At 36.9% G+C, this 24,639-nt stretch overlaps 1 protein-coding gene across 6 annotated transcripts in view; it reads right to left on the reverse strand.

Moving 5' to 3' along the window:
- KTN1 (kinectin 1) overlaps positions 1–24,639 on the reverse strand; it is a 115,736-nt gene that overhangs the window by 27,491 nt on the left and 63,606 nt on the right. For all 6 annotated transcript variants that reach the window (XM_075530935.1, XM_075530939.1, XM_075530938.1 and 3 more), the window contains exons 12-30: positions 24,417–24,485; positions 22,547–22,581; positions 21,418–21,508; positions 20,986–21,054; positions 20,437–20,474; positions 20,253–20,334; positions 19,701–19,769; positions 13,313–13,347; positions 12,845–12,935; positions 12,008–12,076; positions 11,371–11,408; positions 10,620–10,710; positions 10,410–10,478; positions 8,688–8,725; positions 8,072–8,162; positions 7,919–7,987; positions 7,260–7,297; positions 5,228–5,318; positions 1,608–1,676 (exon numbers count right to left, since the gene is read on the reverse strand). In XM_075530935.1, coding sequence (XP_075387050.1) covers positions 1,608–1,676; positions 5,228–5,318; positions 7,260–7,297; positions 7,919–7,987; positions 8,072–8,162; positions 8,688–8,725; positions 10,410–10,478; positions 10,620–10,710; positions 11,371–11,408; positions 12,008–12,076; positions 12,845–12,935; positions 13,313–13,347; positions 19,701–19,769; positions 20,253–20,334; positions 20,437–20,474; positions 20,986–21,054; positions 21,418–21,508; positions 22,547–22,581; positions 24,417–24,485 — 1,242 coding nt within the window. The remainder of the gene's footprint in view (positions 1–1,607; positions 1,677–5,227; positions 5,319–7,259; positions 7,298–7,918; positions 7,988–8,071; positions 8,163–8,687; positions 8,726–10,409; positions 10,479–10,619; positions 10,711–11,370; positions 11,409–12,007; positions 12,077–12,844; positions 12,936–13,312; positions 13,348–19,700; positions 19,770–20,252; positions 20,335–20,436; positions 20,475–20,985; positions 21,055–21,417; positions 21,509–22,546; positions 22,582–24,416; positions 24,486–24,639) is intronic.

Consider the following 24,639-nt stretch of genomic DNA (forward strand, 5'->3'; position numbering starts at 1 on the left):
GACATGTTACATTGGATAAAGCTGCCACACAAGACCTCTTCCAAGTGTTGAAGAGCAACGATGTCACTGAGGATTGAGACGCACCTAACAAAAAAGCCATGGTATTTTCAATCGCTTCATATGCATATGAAAGTTGAGTAAGAAAGACCGAAGAAAAATCAATGCATTTGAACTATGGTATTGGTGAAGAATACTCAAAGTCCCATGAACTGCCAAAAGAACAAACAGATCTGTCTTGAAGAAGTACAACCAGAATGCTCCTGAGATATGAGGATGCTGAGATTTCATCTCACATACTTTGAACATGTTATCAGGAGAGACCAGTCTCTGGAAAAGGGCATTGAACAGCAAAAAGATAGCACGATCCTTGATGGGATGGACTGACACAATGGGTACAACAATGGGCTCAAACATTTGTGATGATTGTGCAGGTCTAGACAGCCTTTCATTCTGTTTTCTGTGGGGTCACGGTGAGTCAGAACCACCTTGATGGCACCTAACAGCTGTTCAGTGTGAAATGAATTCATTCGACTGTGTGAAAACGCCAATCTCCCCGTGGCCCCTTGCCCCAGGGGGGAAAAAAGCCACCACTAATCATAAAAGAAAAATCCATCACTCATTGCATGGATTGAATTATGCAGCCCAAAAATATGTGCTGTGAATCTTAACCTCTCTGCCTGTGGCTATAACTCCATTTCCTAAATGGGTTGTCTTTGTTATGTTAATGAGAACAAATTAGCTCTGTCTGTGTGTCCCCCTTAAATCAATCTCTTTTGAGATATAAAAGAGATTAAGTAAGAGAGAGAAAAAGACTTGGGGGATAAGTGATGTCAAGTCACCAGAAGATCAATCACCCAGGAGCAGAAGCTCAGAAAGATAAGGACCTGCCTCCAGAGACAATGGAAAGTATTCCTCTACTGCCAGGACCCTGGGTTCAGTAGGAAATGAATTTTTGTTTGTTAAAACCAGCCTTTTGGGGTATTTGGGTTAGAGCAGCACTACACACTTAACATAATTAAAGGATATAGGTTCTTCACTTTGGCATTTCTCATTAATGTCTCTCAAAAATATTTATTATTTATATGGATATATTCACAAAATAAATTAATTGAATCAAAGTTTTGGTAGCATCTTCAAAAATGTTTTGTATTTTGTTTTTTTTGTTTTTACCAAGGTAATGTAAATAGTGTTAATCTTACAATCCTCAGGTTTTCTCTAATAATTCATATTTGAGCAAGGAAGCAGAAATTTAGAGAACACACTGGTTTAAACTAACTTTTATAGGACATTACCGGGCTTGCTAAGAAAAACACTGGAGAGGACCAGGACATGCACACAGACACACAACAGATTTGGACTACAACAAGTAACACTATTTGTGTTTGTACACAATTGGACATGGATATGACATAGCAAAATTTCACCTTGGATATGGCATAGTAAATTGCTTTTTTTTTTTTTTTAGGAAACAAAATAAATGCTTGTAAATAAAAGAACACACTATGCTTTCAATGCAAAGTAAAAATAGCAAGATCAGCAAGGGTATTGGTGATATATAATTCAGTGTCCCAGAAATAAAAGACAAGACATCCAATAAAAGTACCAACCTCTCGGTAGTTCTGATGTGTAAGCTGTTCAATTTGCGATTTCAACAATTTGTTTTCATCTTGCACCTCCTGTTGAAATAAAAATTACACATGAATACCTGAATAGGAATTTTTTATTTTTCATGTAAACCTTTGGAACATATGAAATAAACTATGAAAATTCAAAATAATTTTGAGTTGAATAATTCCTGTTCTAGACTGAGACTTGCTATGACAGTGCAGCAATACAGTTATCTCTTTAGCACTAGAGCCATTTCTTAATGGAACAAAACAGAACATAGAAAGAGACCCAAATAAAGACTTAGGATAGGGTGATTTTTCAAACCAGTGTGGCAAGATTTCCTAATCATGACCCTCGTGGCATTTGGGGGACATGTCTTTGTTGGGGGTGGGGGTGTTTGTCTGTCCTGTGTACTCTCAGATGTTTGGTCACATCTGTGGCCTCTAGACCACAAGATTAGTTAGACTGGCAGCCCTCCACCAGCTGTTACAAACAGAAGAGTCTCCAGCTACTGCCAAATGCCACATGGGGAACAGGACCACTGCAGTCAGGTAAGGTAACGAGGTGATTTAACAGAATGGTTAGCAATTGCCCTCCCTAAACGCCAGACTGCTAATATCACAACCAATCCTGAAAAGAATTATATATGAATACAAAATTCTAGGTGACAAATATATTGCAAATGAACTGGAAGCAAACATCTGAAAATTAGTTTAATGATCACAGCTTTGTTGAAGGCCATTAAGACTCAGCCTTGAAACGGCTGAGAAGTCTCATGACCTATGTGTCAGTGTTTGCTAATTTCTTCTGTGACTTTACGTTTTGAACAGACTGTCAAGGACAAGAATGCAGGCAAGGTCTGGGAAAAACAGGTGGTTTCATTTTCTCAAGGATGTCTGGCTTGGCGGAAGACAGAGTTGCTATGTGTATCAAATGTGCTTGCTTAACAATGAGATAATTAACCCCGGGTTGTTTCTGCATGGATAGAAGGAGCCTGTAGAACAAACTCGGGGGCTTCAGTCCATCAGACTGCTGCCCTCCCAATACTTTGTCTCTCTTTTTTTCCTTAATCCTCACTCCCCCTCTCAGGACTGTTCGACTCGTCAGCTGGCTCCGACACAGCCTGGGAGATAGATACCGTTCTTCTCAAGACGTAAAATTTAGGAAATTATTCAAATTTGGATGGATGCAAGCTTTAGCCCTCCAAAAGAAGAGAAAAAGCACAAATATTATAAAAATAGAACAAAAATCAATTCACAGAATAAGGGCCTATTCTTTATCAGGTAAATGAGATATTTGTCTTTTCAAGGGGAGAAAACTCAAAGAAAAAATGTGGAGACTAAAGGAGAAATTCATATTAAAAAAGTCTTAAAATTTTGAATGAACCTTAATTTCTCTCACAATTAAACGCACATTAAAGTTATACAGCCATCTTTGATAATATAATATCAAATGTTTTCAGATTAGTGTGGGAAAGGATGAAGGAAAAACTGTGCGGATGGGAGTGGAAAATGGTTTTTACATCCCTGGCGCATGTGGGGACGCAACAGACTCGATCTTCAGAGCATGGTATGCGGCAGCACTGGCCTGAGGCAATGTAGGAACCTACACATCTACGGGCATTTCAAATGAACTATCTGTAAGTAATTTCAGCATTAATGACAGATACAGATCCTACACTTTATGTTTTTTCTTTGAGACAATTAAAGAAACTTCACCCAGAAATTTCACTACTTGTAATTTATGAGTAGGCTTCAAAAAGTTCATGCAAAAATTTAATTAAAACACAATCGAATTTGTCCACAAACCATTTAAAGCTCCCTAATATGCCTACTATTTACACAAATATTCAAAATGTGTGCAACATAGTTCCTAACAGGAAAAACAACTCTAAGCAATACAGCACCCATTGGTCGTACATATGATCACACACATGATACAACAATACAGTAAGGTAGAGCATGTGCTTACATGGAAAGAACTAAAATTCTGTACATTGGAAGCGGAGGGATCAAGAAATCAAAAGCGTATACACTTAAATATGCCCACTACCCAATGCTGTTACCTCTTTCAACTCATAGTGCTCCTATAGATAAGAGTAGAACTGCCCCCCATAGGGCTCCCAAAGCTCTAATCCTACCACATTTGCCTCCTGCGGGGTGACTGGTGGGTTGTTTGAACGATTCCCTCTCTGCCTATGTACAAGGTCCACATGATCACAATGAAGTGTTCTGGAATTCCCACTCTTTAGAATGCTAGTCACAGTTTCTGATCTACACAGCTCATTGCCTTTGCACAGTCAACACACACACACGTAAACATCATCCCGCTATCCCTACTTTCAACCAAAGTCCATCTGTCATCAGCAATCATAGCCCGCATGTCACGTTCTCTTCGGAATCTGGCTTAATTTAGCTGGCAGTTCACTGTTGATGCACTGGTGCAACCATTAATATTCTTCAGCAAAATTTTAGTAGCAATACTGCTCAATAATTTCCACATTCTGTTGGGTCACCTGTCTTTGGGATGGGTACAAATATTTTACTCTTCCAGTTGGTTGGCCAGGGGCAGACTTCCAATTTTTTTGCCAGAGGCAAAAAAAAAAAAAAGTCAACCTGAAATCAGTTTTTTAAAACATTTCCATTGGTACTGTTGGTTCCTGAAGTCGCATTTTCTACTATTGCCGTCACTACAGCTTGGACATGATCCGATGCTGCTTGCAACGGCGGAATGTCAACCAATTCTATTTGGACAGCACCTCTGGATTTCTTCCATCTTCTGATGTTTCCTGCATCACTCAACACTTACCCATAGAATCTTTCAATACTGCAGCTCAAACCTTGAGGTTTTTTACTCATTTCCTTCTGCCTGAGCTACGCCAAGTGTGTTCTCTTTGATTTTCGAACTCCAGGTCTTTGCACATTTCTGTTCAACTCTTACTTCATTCATCATTTCTTCCAAATGATTTAGTTGCTCTATGCTCAAAAACAAGTTTCGGAGCCTCTCCTGAAACCCACTTTGGTCTTTTGCCTTTCTCATGACATTTTACTTTCTTCATGCGGGATGGTCTTGCGCTAATCCTATGATGTTCTTGCTGTGATCACCTGGTCTTCTGTCATTAGTGGTCGATGCACCAAATCTGTTCTCTAGATGCTCTCTAAATTGATTACTCTGTTCTATCTGGCAAGTTTCACATGTACAGTCACCATTTGTTATCAAAAAAGCATAGTTGCAAAAAAGAAGTTGCTGTTAATTGTAAAAATCTATTAGGCGGTCTCTAGCCTTGTCTCTATCACCAACTGCTACTGCTCCTTCCTCTTTGTTTCCAACTTTCTTTTTCTAGGCGATCTCTAGTCTTGTCTCTATCACAGTGCAAAAACTGACACAGTATGCCTTAAGATGAGTGTATATGTTTTTATATACAAATATACATATGAACACAAAGACATACATATGTAGGCGTATTCTCAAAAGAAGTTGATTTGAGGACTACAACCTAGTGTCTGAGTGGGAAAAAAAAACTCATTTCGCATTCTACTCCACCAAGTAGTAGTTAATCTTTTAAAAATATATAAAGATAATAATATAAACACAAATTTTAAGTAATAATAATACTCACCTGTAGCAGCTTTGTTTTGGTGGAAAGATCAACCTCCCTCTCTTTCAGTGTTTCTTCTACTTTCTTCATTTCATTTTCCTTTGTTTTCAATCTGGAATTTTCAGAGACCATATGTTTAGTTATGTATATAAAAAAGACCCCAGTAACATCTCTAAGACCAAAAAAAAGTCTGCTTGCTCTTTCCTTCTATATTATAGCAACTGATAAATTTGTTTTAAAAGACAGTATTTCCATAATCACTAGACTCACACTACATCCTAAATCCACTACGAATTTTAATACTTAACATTTATTTAATATTTAACATTTTTTATATAAGTATGCTTTAACTAGGAGGAAAATCTAAAATAAAGTCTTTTATCAACACACAATAAAGAGTGTCGTTTAAGAAGAAATGAGTTTTTACTCCCAAGAATCTTAGGCACAATTAGTGGACCCCTAAAATTACAATTTGCCCAACTCTTATGCTGAAGAGCTGCTATATATAACTTAATTTGGTTTTTCCGTATCTAACTGAAATATATCTAGTCCAAGTAAATCCCAATTGCTTTCAGGAGCTTGTGCAATAGACCTCTGGTATAACATATCATACTATAAAAATGATCTGTTTTACTATCTATTGCCCGACTCCTGTTCCCAGCGGCAAGTAAAAGACCAGGGGGCATAGAGAGAGCTAGTCAGACAGGTGTTGAATTGAACCTTTTCATTTCAACGTAACTATACAAAGAGTCTCACGATGTTCACAAATCTACATGAAAAATGCACAAACAAGGAGTGAAATGAAAGAACGAACAGGGCAAAGAGAGTATGAGGCAGAAGTAAACCTAAAATTACATACTTCAATGGTCTACATTCCTAAACAGACCACAAACGAAACTAAGTTTTCTATTATGCATGCAAAAAACACCCTGACAGTTAGAATGCCCACAAATAAAAATTTGTCATATAACTGAGCAACCGCCGAGCCAAGCAAAGATTATCCCTCGGCTTCATGAAGACACAGGCAGACAGGCCCTGTGTTACCACTGTCCACTTACAAACAACTTTGACGTGCCCTTTGACTGCGTGTGAATTTGCCCTCACTTTTAAACAGCTGAACAAACGCTACTCAAAGCAAATTTCCCTCACAATCACCTTCACTTGGTGCTTGTGCAACTTTCAAATCTTCCACTAAGGCTACCAAGAACAAGGCGCACCAGTTTGGGCTGACCAACAAATTCTTAAGGACACAGGCAAGGATCCAACTGCCTATTAAATACCCTGCATGTCTCCCTTACAGGGAGTTTCAAAGGACCATTATTTTAACAAGCATCAGTAAAGACTGATGGCATCATATGAAAGCAAAATTCCTTAAAAGTAATTCTGAGGTCAGAGACTCCACTCATTCACACTGCAGCCTAAACTTTAAACTTCAGAAGACAAACTTTTTCAGCCCGATAGAAATTATCCAGAATTAGCAACTATAAACAAAGAATGATACTTAGCAGACTCAATTTTTTTTATATTCAACAATCAGGTAACTGCCATTACAAATACTATTTATAAATATGCAAGTTATTATTATAAAATGATGCCATATTCCAGATAAATATCGTGAATAAGACTATCTTCTGATTAACTTAATGTTTACGCTTCAAACTATTAAATGAGTTTAAGATAAATTAACTTCCCTTTATAATAACTGTGCTTTGCTAAAAAAAATAATAAAGGAATGGAAAGATAAATAAAATCAGTCTACATATGCAGAAAGAATATTTGAACATTCAGGAGGGTCCTGGGTGTCAGAAATAAATCGTGAACCACCCCCCCAAAAAAAATTTGAACAAATGGGTATTAAGAGAATAGTGTAGTATTTCAAAGCATATAAAAGGCCTCTGTTTTATTGTGCCAAATAGAGATGCAATCTCTGAAGTGTAATTCCTACTTAAAAACAGAGCTAATGATTTTGAGAAAAATCCATCATAATATTCAAGGCACATTCTAGAGAGTAATTCAAGTTCTTGTTCAAAATACTGACTAAAAACATACTTACACAGTCTCAAGTTCTTTAAATTGTGATGCAGAATATGCCTAAGAAAGATTTACATAATTAATTCTAAACCAAATGGATAAGTTCCTATTAGCATGTATACAGTATCTACCAGTACAATGTAAACATAATAATCTGAAGTAAATTTAAAGGTTGGGCTACTTAAAACAGAACAACAGAATGAATTTTCTTTATTAAGCTTAATCTCTAATATTCATTTCATAAAAGAATAACACAGTTAAGAAAAGAGTTTTAAGAATTCCATCTGAAATAATAAAGCAAAGGAAATGCTTTTGTGTTCAAGATTTACAGATCAGACAGTAAGTTAAACAACAACAAAAAAATCAAATCTATGGTACAGCAAATGTTTATAGGAAGTAAACTGAGACCATATTAACTTCCTCACTTTTGAAGCAATAAAGATTTCTTATTGCCTAGGTATAGTCAGTGATATGTTGGGCTGCAAACGGCAAGGTCACTATTTCAAAACCCCCAGCCACGTCACAGAAGATGAGGCTTTCTACTCCCATGAAGATTTACAGCCTCAGAAACCTACACAGGCTGCTCTACTCTGTCCTGTCGGGTCACTATGAGTCAGCACTGACTTGGTGGCAGGGAGTTTGTTTGGTTTGGAATACACTAGTAATTGATCTGTACTCCACCTCTTTCAAGTTATGCTGTGCTTCCTCTTGGACCGCAGCTTTAAAAGATTTGTTTTCTTCTTGAAGATCCTTAAAAAGAGTAGGTATAAATTTAATTTGATATTCAGGTATCAAAAAAAAGTTTTTATTTTGTTTTCACTTTTAAGGTTTCACCTGTAAGCATTTCACCCTGTTTGCTAGGTCCTGCTCCTTTTCTTCTAAAACAGCCTTCATAATAGTCATCTGTTCCTCCTTTCCTTTTAATCTGATAACAAATTAAGGAGAAATGAAAACTGTTACATGTCCATAAAAAGCAAAAGTACCATATACTGAAAAAAAGATACTTAAAGTAATACTCAGAGCCCAAAGGGATTAAAAGGAACTATGTTTTGACATTATTTCAGTGGTGTCAACTTCCACTGAAAGCTATCCTAAGTATAAAAGGCATACAAGGCTTTGGCGAATAAATCACACTAAGAATTACAAGATGACACAGTTAAGCAGTTTCACAATAAATACAAAAATGAACAAAGAGCAACATCTTATTTAGTTTAAGGTCAGGCACAGATTATAAATCATAAAAAATAAGATTTCTCTGGGTGAGAGGAGGGAGAATTATAGGTTAAATCACTATAAAAACTTGTTAAGATGTCCCTCAGTCTTCTGAGATACACTTTGATATTCTCTAAAACACTACTTGGGAATCAAATGAAAAGAAGGTATGATTTTGTAATTGCATTTAACTTTTAGCAAAGCATTATTAAAAGACAATGAAAGAAATGGTATTTACAATTTCTGAAGCTCCTGAACTTGAGAAGTGATGGATAACTAAAATATAAAGAACAGAAAGAACAGCTCATCGTGCATTCAGACTTATGACAATTCTTGAAAATGCACACACTTCAAATTACCAATAGCCTAATTAAATTATTCATTCCGAATGAGATATGTTTTGGTTTCTCCTTCCCTTGACAGTGAGAGTAATATATTAAGTACATAAAGGGGAATGACAGTGCAAGGAGGAGGGTAATAAATGTCTAAAATAAGTGATAGCTCTAAAACTTGTTAAAATTGAAAGTTAACTGTCCACGTATCTAACACGCATAACACCTTTTCTCTATCAACAGTATTCAAAGCCAATTACTTTTCAATAAACAAATTTTACAAACCACACCCACTGCCATTCATTCACACTCATAATGACTCTATAGAGCAGAATAAAACCGTTCCCCCGTTTCCAAGACAATAAACCGTCCTGAGAACTGACCGCCTTCTCTTTCTCCTCCTGTTTAAATACACTGGGCTTCTTTACATCTCATCATGCACAGCCCACAGTCCTTCGACCCCACACTCCCTTCACAGTCCTTCTTCAGACCTGGGCTTACATGTCAGTTCTTCAGGACCACCCTTTCTGAAAGTCTCAATCTTATAACATCCTGCTTGGTCAACACATTACCTCCAATCACTAGCAAATGCTCGACAAGAGGACTCAACAAATTATTGCTGAATCTGTTGGATGGATGAACAAAAGAATCATTCAATGCCATCTCACCACTTTTTACCAATGAAATCTTTCCAGATTAAATTCACCAAAACCCATGTTTGAGTATGACTAGATAACATCAACCTCTGAAATCCCCAATGCAAGTTCTACTCCATTCTACAAACAGAGGTTGATTGATCCACGAGTTAATTTATTGTGCCAACCTGCCAGATAAACACATGTGGGGCTATTTGAAGGGCGGAAGAATAAATGGCTCGGTGGGCCTCGCCTTTCTAGTTCTCAGGTCTCTTGCTTTGTAATGGTCAGACCAGGGTGCGGCTGTCTTAGCAGTTCCCTGCTCCAGCTTGCAAGGCTGACTTCCTGCAAGGAGAAGCCACATGGACCTACTCTGATGCAGCCCTGGGTGCTGGAGCAGCCGTGTGGAGACCCCTGCCAGTGCTGAGATGCTTACACATTCACTGCAGGCTTCCCTCCTGCAGTCAGCATCATGGTGTGTGTTTTGTGAGATGGAGGAGGACTTTGTGGATTGGTGTTGGACATATGGGCTAATGGGTTAATGTTGGACTTGTGGGCTTGGGCATCACTGGGTTGGGATGTTTTCTTGATGCACACTTACCCTTTATATAAAACTCTCTTATACATGAGTATCTGTGGATTTGTTTCTCTAAAGTACCCAAACTAACACAGCCATATCAACCATTTTGGTCCATGCAAACAAACAAAAGAATACAGACACTAAGAAAAATGACGTCAATTACCTAAGTGTTTTGATTTTCAAGTTAGCAAACTAACATAAATCATTAATATGAGAAACATTCCAGAAAAGATTCTAAATACAAGATACAGGGATTAAAATATCAATGACGGTTTTTCAAATTAGGCAAAAACAAACAAATAGATAACACATAGTCTAATATACTGACGGCATACTACCAAGTTTTTTTCTGGGTAACAAAGGGAAAACCACGCACACTAGCAAATCTGTCATGCTACGGCTCTGATTTTTACCTGTGGAGCCTTTTCAAGCTGGATATTTCCCACTTCTTCTTTTAGAGCCTCTATTTCCTGTTTCAAATCCTTGACAATGACAAAACAGACAAGATTGGACAACGGAAACACAGAAATGACGCAAAATGCAATGCACAGACAAACACAAGAAATTAAATGGGATGAACTAAGGTTGGTAAGCAAGAAACACAGGCCTCTCTGTCCCAATACCTGAATGGTTTTTTCCTTATTAGCAACTTTGAGAAGTTCGGCTTCCAGAAGCTCTTCTACAGATTTGATCTTTCCATCTTTCTCATGGATCCTTAGATAAAGAAACATGTATTATTAACCTGAAAACACTCACCACAATCCACCACCTAGGTGTGGGCGCCTCCAAATCAACCCTTGCCGTCCGAAGCAGAAATGCAGAGAGCAAGAAAGGTAGACATACTCTCACGCTCCTCCTGAATGAGGAGCACAAAAAAGTAAAATTTATGTAAATCATGAACGATCATGTGGCTGGTGCCTATGTCTCCTGGAAGAAGTCAGTGATGCAGCTTCCACATGAGGAGCGTAAGAGTTGTACCCCAAATAACACCAAGAAAATCAAATTCCACACAGCATCTTGGCTTACAGGGCTCTGAGCCTGGGGCAGAACACAATGTATTCTGCCAAATTCCAAATACAGTGTATTCATTGTATACACAATGAATGCATAAAAGTTCATAAAAACGTTGAGGATATATAAAGAATGGCTCTCTTTAATATACATAACCTGTTAATAATTTTTACTGTACAAAAATGTACAATGCTATAAAGGAACTATACGGCATTATGAAAGTAAGTTTTGAAGGCTAAATTTTCGTGTCAGCTAACTCAAACGTGTGTGCACATGTGCGCACATGCACACACACAAACTTTAAGAGGACTAAGAAAGTAAACAAAAAGAGATAAAACAGTTTATAGTACTGTCATCACTTACACTTTCTTAAGTTCTTCAACTAGAGATGCAAAGGAAACCTGGAAACAGAAAAGGCGTTCCACTTAGTGGCTTGCTTAAACTATAAATGGGGCAGAAATATTCAAGGATATTATCCTTTTATTCATCCATTACACCAAAACCCAAACGGAGAAAACAAACCTAAGATTTGAATATTTTCTAAATATTTTAATGCCATTATGATGCAAATAACTGGCATTTTGGAAGTAAGCAGCTTTAACGTTACTTGTAGGTTTAAGCCAAAAGAAAAATCTTTAGCTATTTGTCAAGATTATGAAGTGAGAACTAATTTATGTAGAGACACTTTGTAAATTGCCTAGTGCAGGCAGCTTTTTTCACTATGATGTATAGCCTTGTGTTCGTGTTCTCAAGCCATCTTTAGAGCTGTCGTAGAAACAGCAGCAATGGCTGTAGCCACACAATGCATGGCTATCAATATTGCAACAACTCCCACATCACAAACACTGACATCAATACTTACTGATAAATTAAAACTATCAATGATAAATCTCATTTTGGAATTTTTTGATAAACAGATATGGTATGTCTACACATGATCGTTTACACAGTATTTATTAAAAAAAAGAGAACTGGTTGTAAGCTCGACTGGATACATTACCTGATCATTTTGCTTAGCCTTTAAGTCTTGAACTTCCTTTGTCAGAGACGAGTTTTCTTTTCTTAATACCTTTTTCACAGAAACAGAAGCACAAAATACTTAAGTCTTTTTTTTTCCTTGATAAACTATTAGGTACCTTCTCAAAATACATTCATTTTGGAGGGGGTGGTGCAGGGCAGGGAGGAAGTTTGGCATTTCTGTTTCACTCTGGGTCAGAAATCCCACTTCTCCACTGATTTACAAGGTGGTAGCTTATACTGTTAAGACACATTAATTTTCCTTTAATATCCCCACAAATGGTTCTACTCATATGTCCAGAACCTCAAAAATACATAGTATAACACTGCCAATTACATCATTTCCTCTCTACATTCATATATGTACTTTAACGTGTTTCTTTTATTCTGTCCATACCAAGTTAGTTAAGGCAAATGAAAATCATAATACTGAAGTGTTTCCTTTCTACTCTACTCTCTTTTCATGAGAAAGTCTGTTGGCTATTGTTCTGGGGGGGGGGACACAAGATGGGAAAGTACATGAGAGGGCTTCAAAAAGTTCAGTAAAAATTCCATCGTCTCTTAATTCCATTTTTCTAAAAATGTTTTTTAATTTCCTCATATATTACAAAGTTTAACCATAATAACAACATCATTAAGACAGTGGATGCTATAGCCAACTACCCTAAATATAATGAAGAGACATAATAGAAATTTCTAAAATGCAAATCCTTAATAACAAGGTTAGAATCTTTGGGTAACCCAGGTACCCATTACAATGAAACCCCTCTTCTGTTCACTGAATTAACCACCAGAAAAACAAATCTACAAAATGTGTCACCTTTAATTCATCCTCTTTAGTGGCCACCTGAATTAGTCCAGTTTCAAGTAATTCTTCTACAGTCTTTAACTTCTCATCTTTTTCTTGGATGCTGAAATTAAAGACATTTTTAGCATATTTTTCCCCAAGAGAAATGAAATAATTCCAAAATGCTTGTCCACCAGCCCAATACAACTTCTCATTCTAGGCAAGTTTCTCAGGATTTCTGATCACGGTGTAAAGGTATGTCCATCATTTCAAAAGGAAGTAATGCGTGCTGATTTAGTACACGTTTGCCTGCTAACCTCAACCAGCACATTGGTGCCACACGTAACACCCCAAATCCAAAGATCAATAGCATACTGCTCTTGTCCATCACAAAGCACAAAGGCCACTTTGAAAATCTAGACTAATGTAGCTCCTTATTCCATTATCTCAGATCTGTGAGAAATGGGTAATTAAAACATACAGAGAGAATTTTAGTCTTACCATTTTTCCATTTGTTCCACAACATCTTTATTAGGCTAAAAAGAAAAAAATCCAATAAAAGTTTAATTTTATCCAGTTTTCATTAAGTAAAACAGTTTATTAGGAAAATAGTTCTGTAAAAATTCTGTAAGATTTTAATTAGACACAAAACATTGCTAGTCCTCAGAGAATATTTACGTAATTCAAAAAAAGACACGAAGATAGATGAGGAATACAAGACACAAAACAATGATGAGGTACACAATCAGCAGTCAAAATGAATTCCTGTATTAGGGGTAATTTTTCAATATAACATCCGGGGACTTAAAGGCTTGAAAGTAAACAAGCGGCCATCTAGCCCAGAAGCAACAAAGCCCACACGGAGGCAGCACACCAACATGTGTGATCATGAAGGGCCAAGGGGACCAGCTCTCAAACAACAAAGGCAGGAGGGTAAAAATCACATCACCGTGAATGAGGGGGAGTGCGTGAGGGGACCCAGTGCCCATCTGTAGACAGCTGGACATCCCTTGCAGAGGGGTAGTGGGGAGGAGATGGGGCACTCAGGGTTCAGTGTAGCAACAATGAAACTCAAAACCTTCCTCTAGTTCCTGAACGCTTCCTCCCCTCCCAATTATCATGATCCCAAGTCTACCTGGCGGACCTGGTTAGAGCAGAGGATGCACAGCAGTGCAGTAGGGATCTGGAAACACAGGGAATCTAGGACGGACAAACCCCTCAGGACCAGCGGTGGGAGTGGCGACACCGGGAGGGAAGGGGGTGTAGAAAGGGAGAACTGATCTTGGGGATCTATGTGTAACCTCCTCTCTGGGAGATGGGCAATGGGAAGGTGGGTGAGGGGAGATGCCGGGCAGTGTAAGATAAGATAAAATAATTATTTATAAACTATTAAGGGTGCAGGGGGAAGGAGGGAGCTGGGAGGTAGGGAGAGGGAAAAAAAAGGAAATCGAGCTGATTCCAGGAACCCAAGTGGAAGGCAAATGTTTAGAATGACGAGGGCAACGAATACATACGGGTGCTTTGCTCAATTGATGTATGTATGGATTGTGATAAGAGTTTTATGAGCCCCAATAAAAAGATTTATTAAATTAAAAAAATAAAATATTATTCCAAAAAAAGCCCCTTAACTTAAGGATAAGAATCTGTCCTGAAGAGCAGCTGGTAGATGCAAACATGGACCATTTCTGTTAGCAGACAAGTACTTGACCCTTAAGCTCCCCAGGGCTCTGTAAACTCTTGATTCTAAAGACCTCACCCATTGTGATCAAGTTGATTCCAACTCAATAGTGACCTGCCCCATGGGTTTCCAAGGCTGTAAATCTTGAAGGAGGCAGACTGCCACATCTTTTACATATCGACGCTGGTGAGATCAAAGTGACAACTGTTTGGCCAACAGTCCAGTACTTAGCCAGTGGTTCCCTAAATTCATGATCACACTATAGCAAATGTTCCTCTAGTCCTATGCACTTTGCTTTATGCATGAGCATATCTTACTAATTCTCTGAATACACCAATTTTGCAACACATTACCCCGGCTGTGAAGACTGTAGCTATGTGGGGAATTCATGGACATTTTCCCAAATCCTTCATAGTCATCCATCCTTTCTTTCAAACAGAATTCATTACTTCATCCTATATACATATTTTAATAATTTTATTCATCACATTCTTCTATTTTTCCATACTAAGCCATACCCAGAGGACAGGAACCAAGTTTCATTCACCCCCATAGCCTTTATCAGGAACTGAATTTCTTTAGTGAGCTTACAGTGGGTTAAGTGTTAGGCTGGTTAGACAAGGTTGGTTGTTCAAAGACATCAGCCACTCCCCATAAGAAAGATGAGGGGAGGTGCAAGTTATTATCACTTCATCCAATATTCAATTGCCCAAAATTAACTCAACTTAACACCCAACAATTTTACTTCACATTTTATGGATCTCAAATATCCAACCCTATTGCTTCCTCTCTGGATGATTTTCAAGGCTAGGCCTTCAGCAATACAATCAGGAAACAGTATAAAGAGATGAAACGTCTTACTCGTGTAGTTTTCTAATCATCCTAACTATTGAATCCTAAACATCTACAAGAAAAACAATGTTTTTTCCTTTGATAAAGTCATTATATTAAAAAAAGTAGGCCAACTTACAATCCCTCCTCCCCTAAAAAAAAAAAAAAGAGGGGGGAAGGGGTGTTTTACATTAAATAAATATATGACATCTTAAATAACTGATTTATTTGCATCATCTGACCATTTACAGGGCTACACACAAATGAAATCTGCCCTTTAGTACATACACAGGTTACCTTACCTGCTTCTGCCTCCTACACCTGAAGAAACAACGACCTGGCATCATCACTGGTTTCCACTTTCATACGCTCAGTCTATTCCCCCAGAATAAAAACAGTAATCCATGGGGGCAAAGAGACTGAGGGTTTTACATAACTAAACTGTTTACCTCTCAACTGCCACTTGGAATTCTGACTCCTGGGTAGGAAGGAGTTAAAGAAAGGTGGACATGAGAGAAATTAAAACCATACAAATCTTTAATTCTTTCACTAGTAATACCAATAAAAATGAATACCAAAAAAACAGAAAATAGGTTCCTTTGGTCTGCTAAGTTTAAAGAAATAACAACTATACCCCAAAACATATAATCAAATGCTTTCCTGACTATAAAAGGGGGAGGGGAGAGGGCTTTCAGAACTAGAAACACCATTCTAAGAATTATCTAATGGTAGATCATTAATTGGTGTCACAAAATAATGACTTTCCCATTGCAAAAGTATTCTTTTAAATAAATCCAAGAATGTGACTATGGATTGTATTGACTTTTTTATTCTACAGATTATATTAACTATTTTTCGTTCTTAAAAAAAATCCATGGCAAACTGAAACTGTTATGTTACTGTAATAGCTACAATACATAGAAACTTTACAGTAAGTAAAGGGCTACTCAGTAAGAAATAAATCTTTATAAAATGTTAACTTTGACATGTGATAGGAATTTTATATAAGATATTAAATTAATAATTCTTAAAGATATTATCTTTAAGGCACATAAAATGCTAAAGTTGTTGAGTTTACTACTGTGTAATAATGGAAAATAATAACCTATCACAAAATAACTGTTAAAAGATTGATTTTTAAAGTTCTAAGGTTTTTTGTTTAAACCTAAGTTTGAGTTACCAGCACTAAATTACTAGAATTCTAACGACAGATTCAGAAATTTCTAAGCATTTGTTTTAAACTCCACAAAGTTAATTCTAGAAAGTTTAAGACTTTATAGATGCGATAGAAATATGGATCAGAATCTCTGGTAACCAACAGAAAAACAGCACTGGATCTTCCAAGTAAGAATTGGCACAGTGAAAAATATCTGCCATATTTATCAAATTCAAACCACACGTGTGCATTTTATGTGTATCACAACAAATTTTACTTTTTTATTTTTAATTAAAAGATCATCTTATTGGGTTATAACTCTTTTTTTTCTTTTTAAAATCATTTTTTTGGGGTTTGTACAACTCGTATCACGATACATACATGCATCCATTGTGTCAAGCACATTTGTTGCCATCGTCATTCTCAAAACAGTTTCTTTCTACTTGAACCCTTGGAATCAGCTCCTCATTTTCCCCCTCCCCACCCCACCCCTCATGAACCCTCGATAATTTGTAATTATTATTTTTCCATGTCTTACACTGTCTGACATCTCCCTTCACCCACTTTTCTGTTGTCCGTGCATCACAACAAATTTTAAATGCTGCTAACTAAACTGCAACTACAGACCCTAAGACACATCCAGATTTTAGATGTGAGGAAGGGAAGGGAAAGTTTAGAGGTGATGAATATTCTTTATAAAATTATTATTAATCATTTTATTGGGAGCTCTTACAGATATTTTAACAATCCATAAATTCAATCAGATCAAGCATAATTGTACAACTGCTGCCACCATCAGTTTCAAAATATTTTCTTTCTGCTTGAACTCTTTGCTATCAGCTCGCTTCCCTTTATCCCCTCCCTTCCCCACCCAAAGCCCCAGGAACCCTTATTTATATTATTGTAATTATTGTTCTTGATTTTTGCCATATCTTACACCATCCAAAATATCCATTCATTTGTCATTTTGTTATTTGTTCCCCTCAAGTGAGGTTATACATTCATCATTGCTATCAGCTCCATTCCACCCCCCCACCCCCATCTCCTCCCATACCCTCAGGGAATCATTATTCCCATCACTGTTTCTGAAGGGTTAGCTATCTTAGCTTTCATGTATCAAACGATCTTGATTATACAAAAGAACATATGAAGGTCCAACAATATTAATGAGGTAAAACAAAGACCATAAGAGTAAGGGGAGGACATACTGAAGAATTAGAAGATAGTTATGTGTTTCATCAGTGCTATCCGGCTCCCTAGATTTATCATCCTGTCCACGTGGCCCATCTGTAAGGGACTGTCCAACTATCTTACAGGTGGGTTTTGAGTCTCTGCTTTGGCCATGCTCCTTCACATCAATTTGAATGCTTATTTTTGATCTTGATACCTATTCCTGTCGACACCTCATGATTGTACAGGCTGGTGCGCTTCTTCTATGTATGCTTTGTTGCTTCCATGCTAGGTGGCCACTTGTTTATTAACTCCAAGACTTTAAGACCCTGGATGCTATATCTTGTCTTGCCAGGCACCGTCAGCTCTCTTCACCACATTAGCTTATGCACCCACTTTGTCTTCAGGGATCATGTAGGGAAGGTGAGGATCATACATTGCCACATCATTAGCACAAGCTCTTCTTGTACCGAGGTAAAGTTTAAGAAGAGGCTCAAAGTCCATCTGTTTCCTTGTTGTATTTATACACACACACACCCCAACCTATGTTTATAACTTATGTTTATATATATAGATCTATATTTATACTTATATAAATCATTTTTACTTTCTTCTTCTCTCTCCTTTTTCTTTTCTCCTACCCCACTGTTTTATTTACCCATTGTTCACCTCTCATTAATTCCTCTCGGATACATTTCAATTGATAAAACATAACCAGGATGCTACAATCTCCTCACCATCAATTTTAGAGCCCTTGCTATTCCCCTGTCTGTCATTATTGGCTCACTGCTCCTTTCCCCTAGCTTCCTCCCCTCTCATAAGGAGTAGAGGGCGGGGAGAGGGGGCTCATACAAATAGTCCCAAGTCTAACTCTTATCCTGACCCAGAGTGGATGAGTATCTCTATTAAATAGCTGGACCAAGGCAACATTCTTTTTTATAAACTAGTCTACAACAAAGAAAAATAAGAGTATGATTTATGAATCAGACTTATATCATGTCCCTGAACTGAATATCTCACAACATTTTCTCCTGTTATCTTTAGTTTGCAAGGGTAACGATATGCAAAGTGATCATTAAAGAGGCATAAAACTTCATATGCAAAATATTTCTTGATTAGTAAACAATTTATATAAATTCAAAGTCTGCATAAATATGAAGTTTAAAGTAAAAGAAAAAGAATGCATATATCTGCTAAATGAAATTTATCACATAATAATTTGCATTCCAGTTTCTTTAAAAAAATGTATCACAAAAACAACAGGATTAGAGAAACCCGCAGCTTATGTTGTAATGTGTCATCTAGAGTCAAGAGTTAGAAACTGGGATTTGAAGAGTTTTATAGAGAACAGTATGACGCAGACACTTAGGAACAGCCAAAGCACAGCCGCCAGCTGGGCTCTGGTTTCCATCCCCATACCTAGTCAGGCTGCTATAGTTTTAACAGCTTGGTGTCATTAGAAACCGAAGGGTGGCAAGGGTAGGAGGGTACAAATGATGGAAAAACATCAATGTTCTAAGGACTAGGAATTAAATCTTAATGCCTGCTATATGCAGGGCACTAGGCTAAGCACTTTACACAAAGTCCCTTTTTAAATCTAACAACCTCTGATGTAAGAGAAGTCTCAGAAGAAACATGAAACACCATGATCAGCATCAATCTGCTTTTAAGTCCTGGCAGTAGGTTTCACCTCGATTGGTCTTAATACACCGTGCTACTGAACAGGAAGGATGGGGCAACAAAGGTCTAGGCTAGCACTTTATCCTTAAGGTAAAAATGCATCATAATAGTTCAATAAAATATATTAATGCACCTTGTCGCATGGGGTGGGAGTGGAGTGTTCCTATGAATAAATTAGCACTGACTTCACCTCAGAGAGGAAACTTTATTTTTCAAAATTTATATACTTGATAAATAAAAAGAAGAACAAAAATGCAATTAAAAGACAAACATAAGCTGATGCAAATTTTTTCAAAATCAGGGAGATGGCTAGTATTTAAGACCCAGATTTTATATATTGGCTATTTCTGCCTCATAATTCACGAACGCCTTACCTGCTCAGAAACAAGGGTCTGCAGCTTCTGAACTTCTAGTTTTAATGATTTGTTTTGGTCATTTAAAATCTGGAAGAAAGAATCTCAACTTAGTGTTTTATAATAGAACAAGTAAAAAGTGTGAATATTTAAATGGATTTTTTTAAAAAACAGACCCAGATTATTGCTCAGAGTGCTCGTCAAGTGGGTCATTGCCCACAGAAGCGTGCTCGGATGATGAGCGTGCTTAGGGATACTCAAACTGCTGGCTCTAACCAGAGATCACTACTGTCACACAGTGAAGGCAAATGCCAGTCACAAGACAGAGAGAAATTGCAGAGGAAAATGGGACAAAGGGTACATCAAATGTCTACTGAAAGAACAAGCACGATTGAGTTAGTCAAAGTCCATGACCACATTCAATTGTTTATAAGCCCCTAAATAAACTTTAAAAGCATTGTGTCAGAGTGCCTTCATATAAGTAGTGCTTCTAAAGTCATTTCAGCAATTATACAAGGCTGCTTTAAGAAAACTATCACTCATCAAAATAAGTTTACGTGCTTTATCACGCACCTTAAATTCTCCCATTTTGTTTGAAATTTCACATTGTAGCTTATCTTCAAGCAGTCTTATTTTATCATCCTTAACATGAACACTGTGTGAAAGAAAACCATGAATGAAAACACATTCAAATAGTTTACACTGATTACACACAACTATCACTTCTAAACGACAATATTTTCAGCAATATAATCACCTCTTTTGCATCTTCTCCAGTTCGTGTGCAGCAGCAGCCTGTAGTTGGAATCAGATGAAAATTTTATGTTTCCCAAGAAACATTCAAACCCATGGTTTCATTTATGCTTTATAAACTGAAGTTATATTTCCATGCATTGAAGTAAAATAAAGGTATAGCAACATTGTGTATTTCTGTAGGTTTTTTGATGTTAAATATTTTTGACTTGTCACTGATCAACATTTGTCCTCATGAAAGTTACACAGCCTCACTGGATTTAACAACACAAAACAAAAAAGACCACACAAACATTAAGATAATTTTAACTGATTCTTTTGATATCCTACGAGTGATCAATGGCTTGAACATCTACTTTCAACATGAAAACAGTAACATCTGGGTAGGCGGGTCAATAGACATGGTCACATAGCACATCATGCAGACAAACACAAGCAACCTTTATATTTATCATCTCCATGGATAAAACTAGGAGGCACAATAAACCCAACTGAAAAAAGTACAGGAAAACTGAAATTTTGAGTTTAATTCTCAAAAGAAATAAAGATCTACCTGCTCATTGGTGAGGGCCTGTAATTTTTGTACTTCAGCTTTTAATAAGAAATTCATGTTCTGTATATCCTAGAACAAGGAAGAATTGCATTAGTGATATTTAATATAACTGACACTAGAGATTGTAAAGTGTTTCTTCTACAACAAAATTTAAGCAAAGATCTCAAGTGACATTTCTTAAGTTAAATTAGAAAGCAAAACCATCAACTGCTAGTTCTCAGTGTATCTCTCAATTGCATTACGGTGAATAAGGTCACATGGGGAAAGTCCTTGCAGCTTTCCTTCTGACGAGGCTGAGAGAATTTGAGTTTATAAAGAGATGGACAATTTTCAAGTGTGTTCTAGATATTTTCCATTTTTCACAATCATACTCAATACAAAATTCAATGGAGTCCTACAAAATGCTAGAGTCATTTATAAGAATAACTATACCTTAAGTTCCTCCTGTTTGCTTGTTAAATGATCAAGTTCATTTGCTAAAGAGTCTTCAGTTTGTTTTATCTGCTTATCTTTTTCTGCAATCCTTTAACAAGAAATACATTTGCTAAATAAACTCTTAGAAGTCAAATCACAAACCAAAGAGTGAAACTCTTAACTAGGGTTATCCTTCCTGCAGAAGTCTCTCGGGCTGCACCTTCCATTCCCACAACACTTTGTTCACTGACCTATGCATTACTATAACCCTTTACACCCCATATACCTCTAGTTTCAAAATTCAAGGTCAAGGAAGTTAGGTAAAGGTAGCCCCGAACTTATGATGATGCATCTGAGTTACATCAAAGTGCACTTTAAGACCATCTGGGAGTTTTAGTTTATCTGTACAGGTGGGTTTGGGGTTGTTTTGCTGTTTCTCATCATTAGTAATATGTACTGTGAAGGGGCTTCCAAAAGCAGAATTAAAAGACAATGAAAGTTTTCCACAAAAGTTTCAAAGGTCCCTTGTACATAAAATGTTGCAGCACATATTTTGTTAATGTTCACTCACAGATGGTCAAAGTTTCATGACTTACTGTCCAAAGCACTGCCACATAGCTTGCTACAGAAAAAACATTTTAAAGAGGCATTTGACTAAAGTCAGAACCAGTTTACGACAGAGTCAATGTAACAGAACCCCGTCATAAATCTAGGACTGCCTGTAATTAGTTTAAGCTCACAGAACTAGCCATGTCAAGGTCAGATTTCAGATCTTGTGAACTTGAATGACCCGTGTCCACACAAAATTATAGAAATACAAAGTCCCAGAACTTTTAGGTATGCCTCTGTATAGCCTTATTAGATATAAAAACTGACTTCCCACAACTCCCAGACCATAATTACTTCTCCCATAATTGCTAAATCTCAAATGAGAGAAAGCTTCCCCATATCTTTTTTACAGCAAAGATATTAAACACACAAATATCTAATGTTTAAGAGGCAAAATTAATTTCTAGAAAAGAGACTAAATTGTTCAAACTCGAGTTAATGAACATTTTCTCAACAAGTCAGCGAATAGAGTTAATCGTAAGGGATCAGTTATTGATGACTGAGCAAATATAACACAAGGGTGGAAAGGCAGGCTTACACTTTATGCAGCTCTTCTAGAACTGAAGCAGAGGTCTAAGGAAGAAAAAATGGTGTCAACATAAAAGCACTCATGAAAACGTTTAAAAGCTATATAATCATCACAACAGAGTTAAAAATTAGGAGAAATTAATGTATATAGTTAAGCAGTATCTGGCACGTGGCTGAGTGCGCAATAAACAATAGCTATTATGCAAAAAGCAAGTTTGATCACCAACAGCCAGTACTAGGAAACTGCCCATTAACCTATTACCTACATTGCAAATGAAGTAATTTGGTACCACCTGGACACTGATAATCAACAAATAAATAGCAATAAACCTTATTTTACTTCCCTGTGCTTCTTTTCTTTTGTAACAACTTTTAGTAATGAAATTACCCACTTCATGATTAAGGTAACCATTCCTTGATAATACGCATATTGTGTTTCCATTTTTACAAGGTACTTAACTTTGAGCATTTTTAAGTGCTTAATTCCAAATACATTTCTAAGACTTATCTCGTAGCTAACAATTACGATTTCAATCAAATCTGAATTGATATTTTACACATATATAGGCACTCACTCACTTACAAATACCTTTTCCTATATTAAATAATTCTTTCCCAATTAATTGTACACTATAACTTCAACAACAAAAAACAATATGGCTGTGGGGGAGAGTTTGCCTGTTCTAAACTTGAGGAGCTAAACTCATCTGAACCATAAAAATGTTTTTTAACAATAACACCACTTTATTATTTTTATAAGTAATATTCACAGTTTAATATGAACATATATAGTACACAATAATTCTACTTAAATAATATAATTTTTCTTTTCATTTTAAAAATTTTCCAATTACTCCATGTTTACCTAGAAAAGTTAGCACGTGGCATATGTGTGCTGTCTGGGGATTTTGACCTTAGTTCTTTATTTTTTATAATCATTTTATTGAGGGCTCTCAAAACTCTTATTACAACCCATATATCAATTGTGTCCGACATATTAGTGCATATATTCTATCATTCTTTTCTAGACATTTACTTTCCATTGAGCCCTTGAGAACGGCTCCTCCATTTTTCCCTCCCGCAACCCGCCAACCCTCATGGCCCCTTGAATTATTTTCAAATCTCACACTGATGGCCGTCACCCTTCCCCTCGAGTTCCTGTTGTTCTTCCCCCCGGATGGGGGTGTGTGGTTATGAGCATTCACTGTGATCGGTAATGACACCACTTTACACACGGAAAATTCAGGTTTCTAGTAAACTAATACTTGTTTTCCACAAACAACTTTTAGAATTTTAACACTGCAAAACAAAAATTGAAGTGTACAGTACCTACAGCAACAAATGTTTGGAGATTTTTACCTTTTCTTAGTATTATTTTTGCTCGGAAACACATAAGATATAAAGTAATGTTGCTAAAAGGTTTAGTACCACCTGGCAAATGTTCATAATTTCTCATTTACTGAACGTAAGTTCAGATTTAAAAGGATTCTTTTTCAAACGTAATCTGAAAACAATAGCTGACTACCAACTGCTACCTCCTGCGGCTACCAGGCTTTCTCCCACGTCAGCTCCATAAACCAATATTCTAAAGAGTGTTTGGCCAATTCCTCTCATGTAACACTACTCTAGACATGTTTCCCACCCCATTGTGGTAAAACCACTCTAACCCACCTACCAATTAATCATATTTGGAATTCTCTCTTCGTGTAATTAGTAATACGCATAATTACCTGAGTGCTTAGCACATGGATGATCGTTGCTGATTCACTGGACTAGAATTCTGACAACTAGCCCGGTCCTCGGCACTCAGGGGCACTCAGATGTTTACTCCCATGGGTTGGAAGCTACAGCTACTGATAAGAAATTTTAAAACACATTACCTGGGCCGCTATCTGAGAATGGAATTGCTGGATTTGAACTTTCAAGGCCTCATTCTGCTCCAAAATATCCTTTCAAAATTAAAAAAGGGATGGAGGGGATATGCCATTAATAAATATAATGAATTAGAACACAGCAATTGACTACATTTATCTTTAGAAAGGCATTATATTTTCAACAATGATGTCGCATTTAAATTTCAGAGACAGTTTATAAGGTAAGGAT

Source organism: Tenrec ecaudatus, chromosome 14 (assembly GCF_050624435.1).
Source record: "Tenrec ecaudatus isolate mTenEca1 chromosome 14, mTenEca1.hap1, whole genome shotgun sequence".
Classification (NCBI taxonomy): Eukaryota; Metazoa; Chordata; class Mammalia; order Afrosoricida; family Tenrecidae; genus Tenrec; species Tenrec ecaudatus.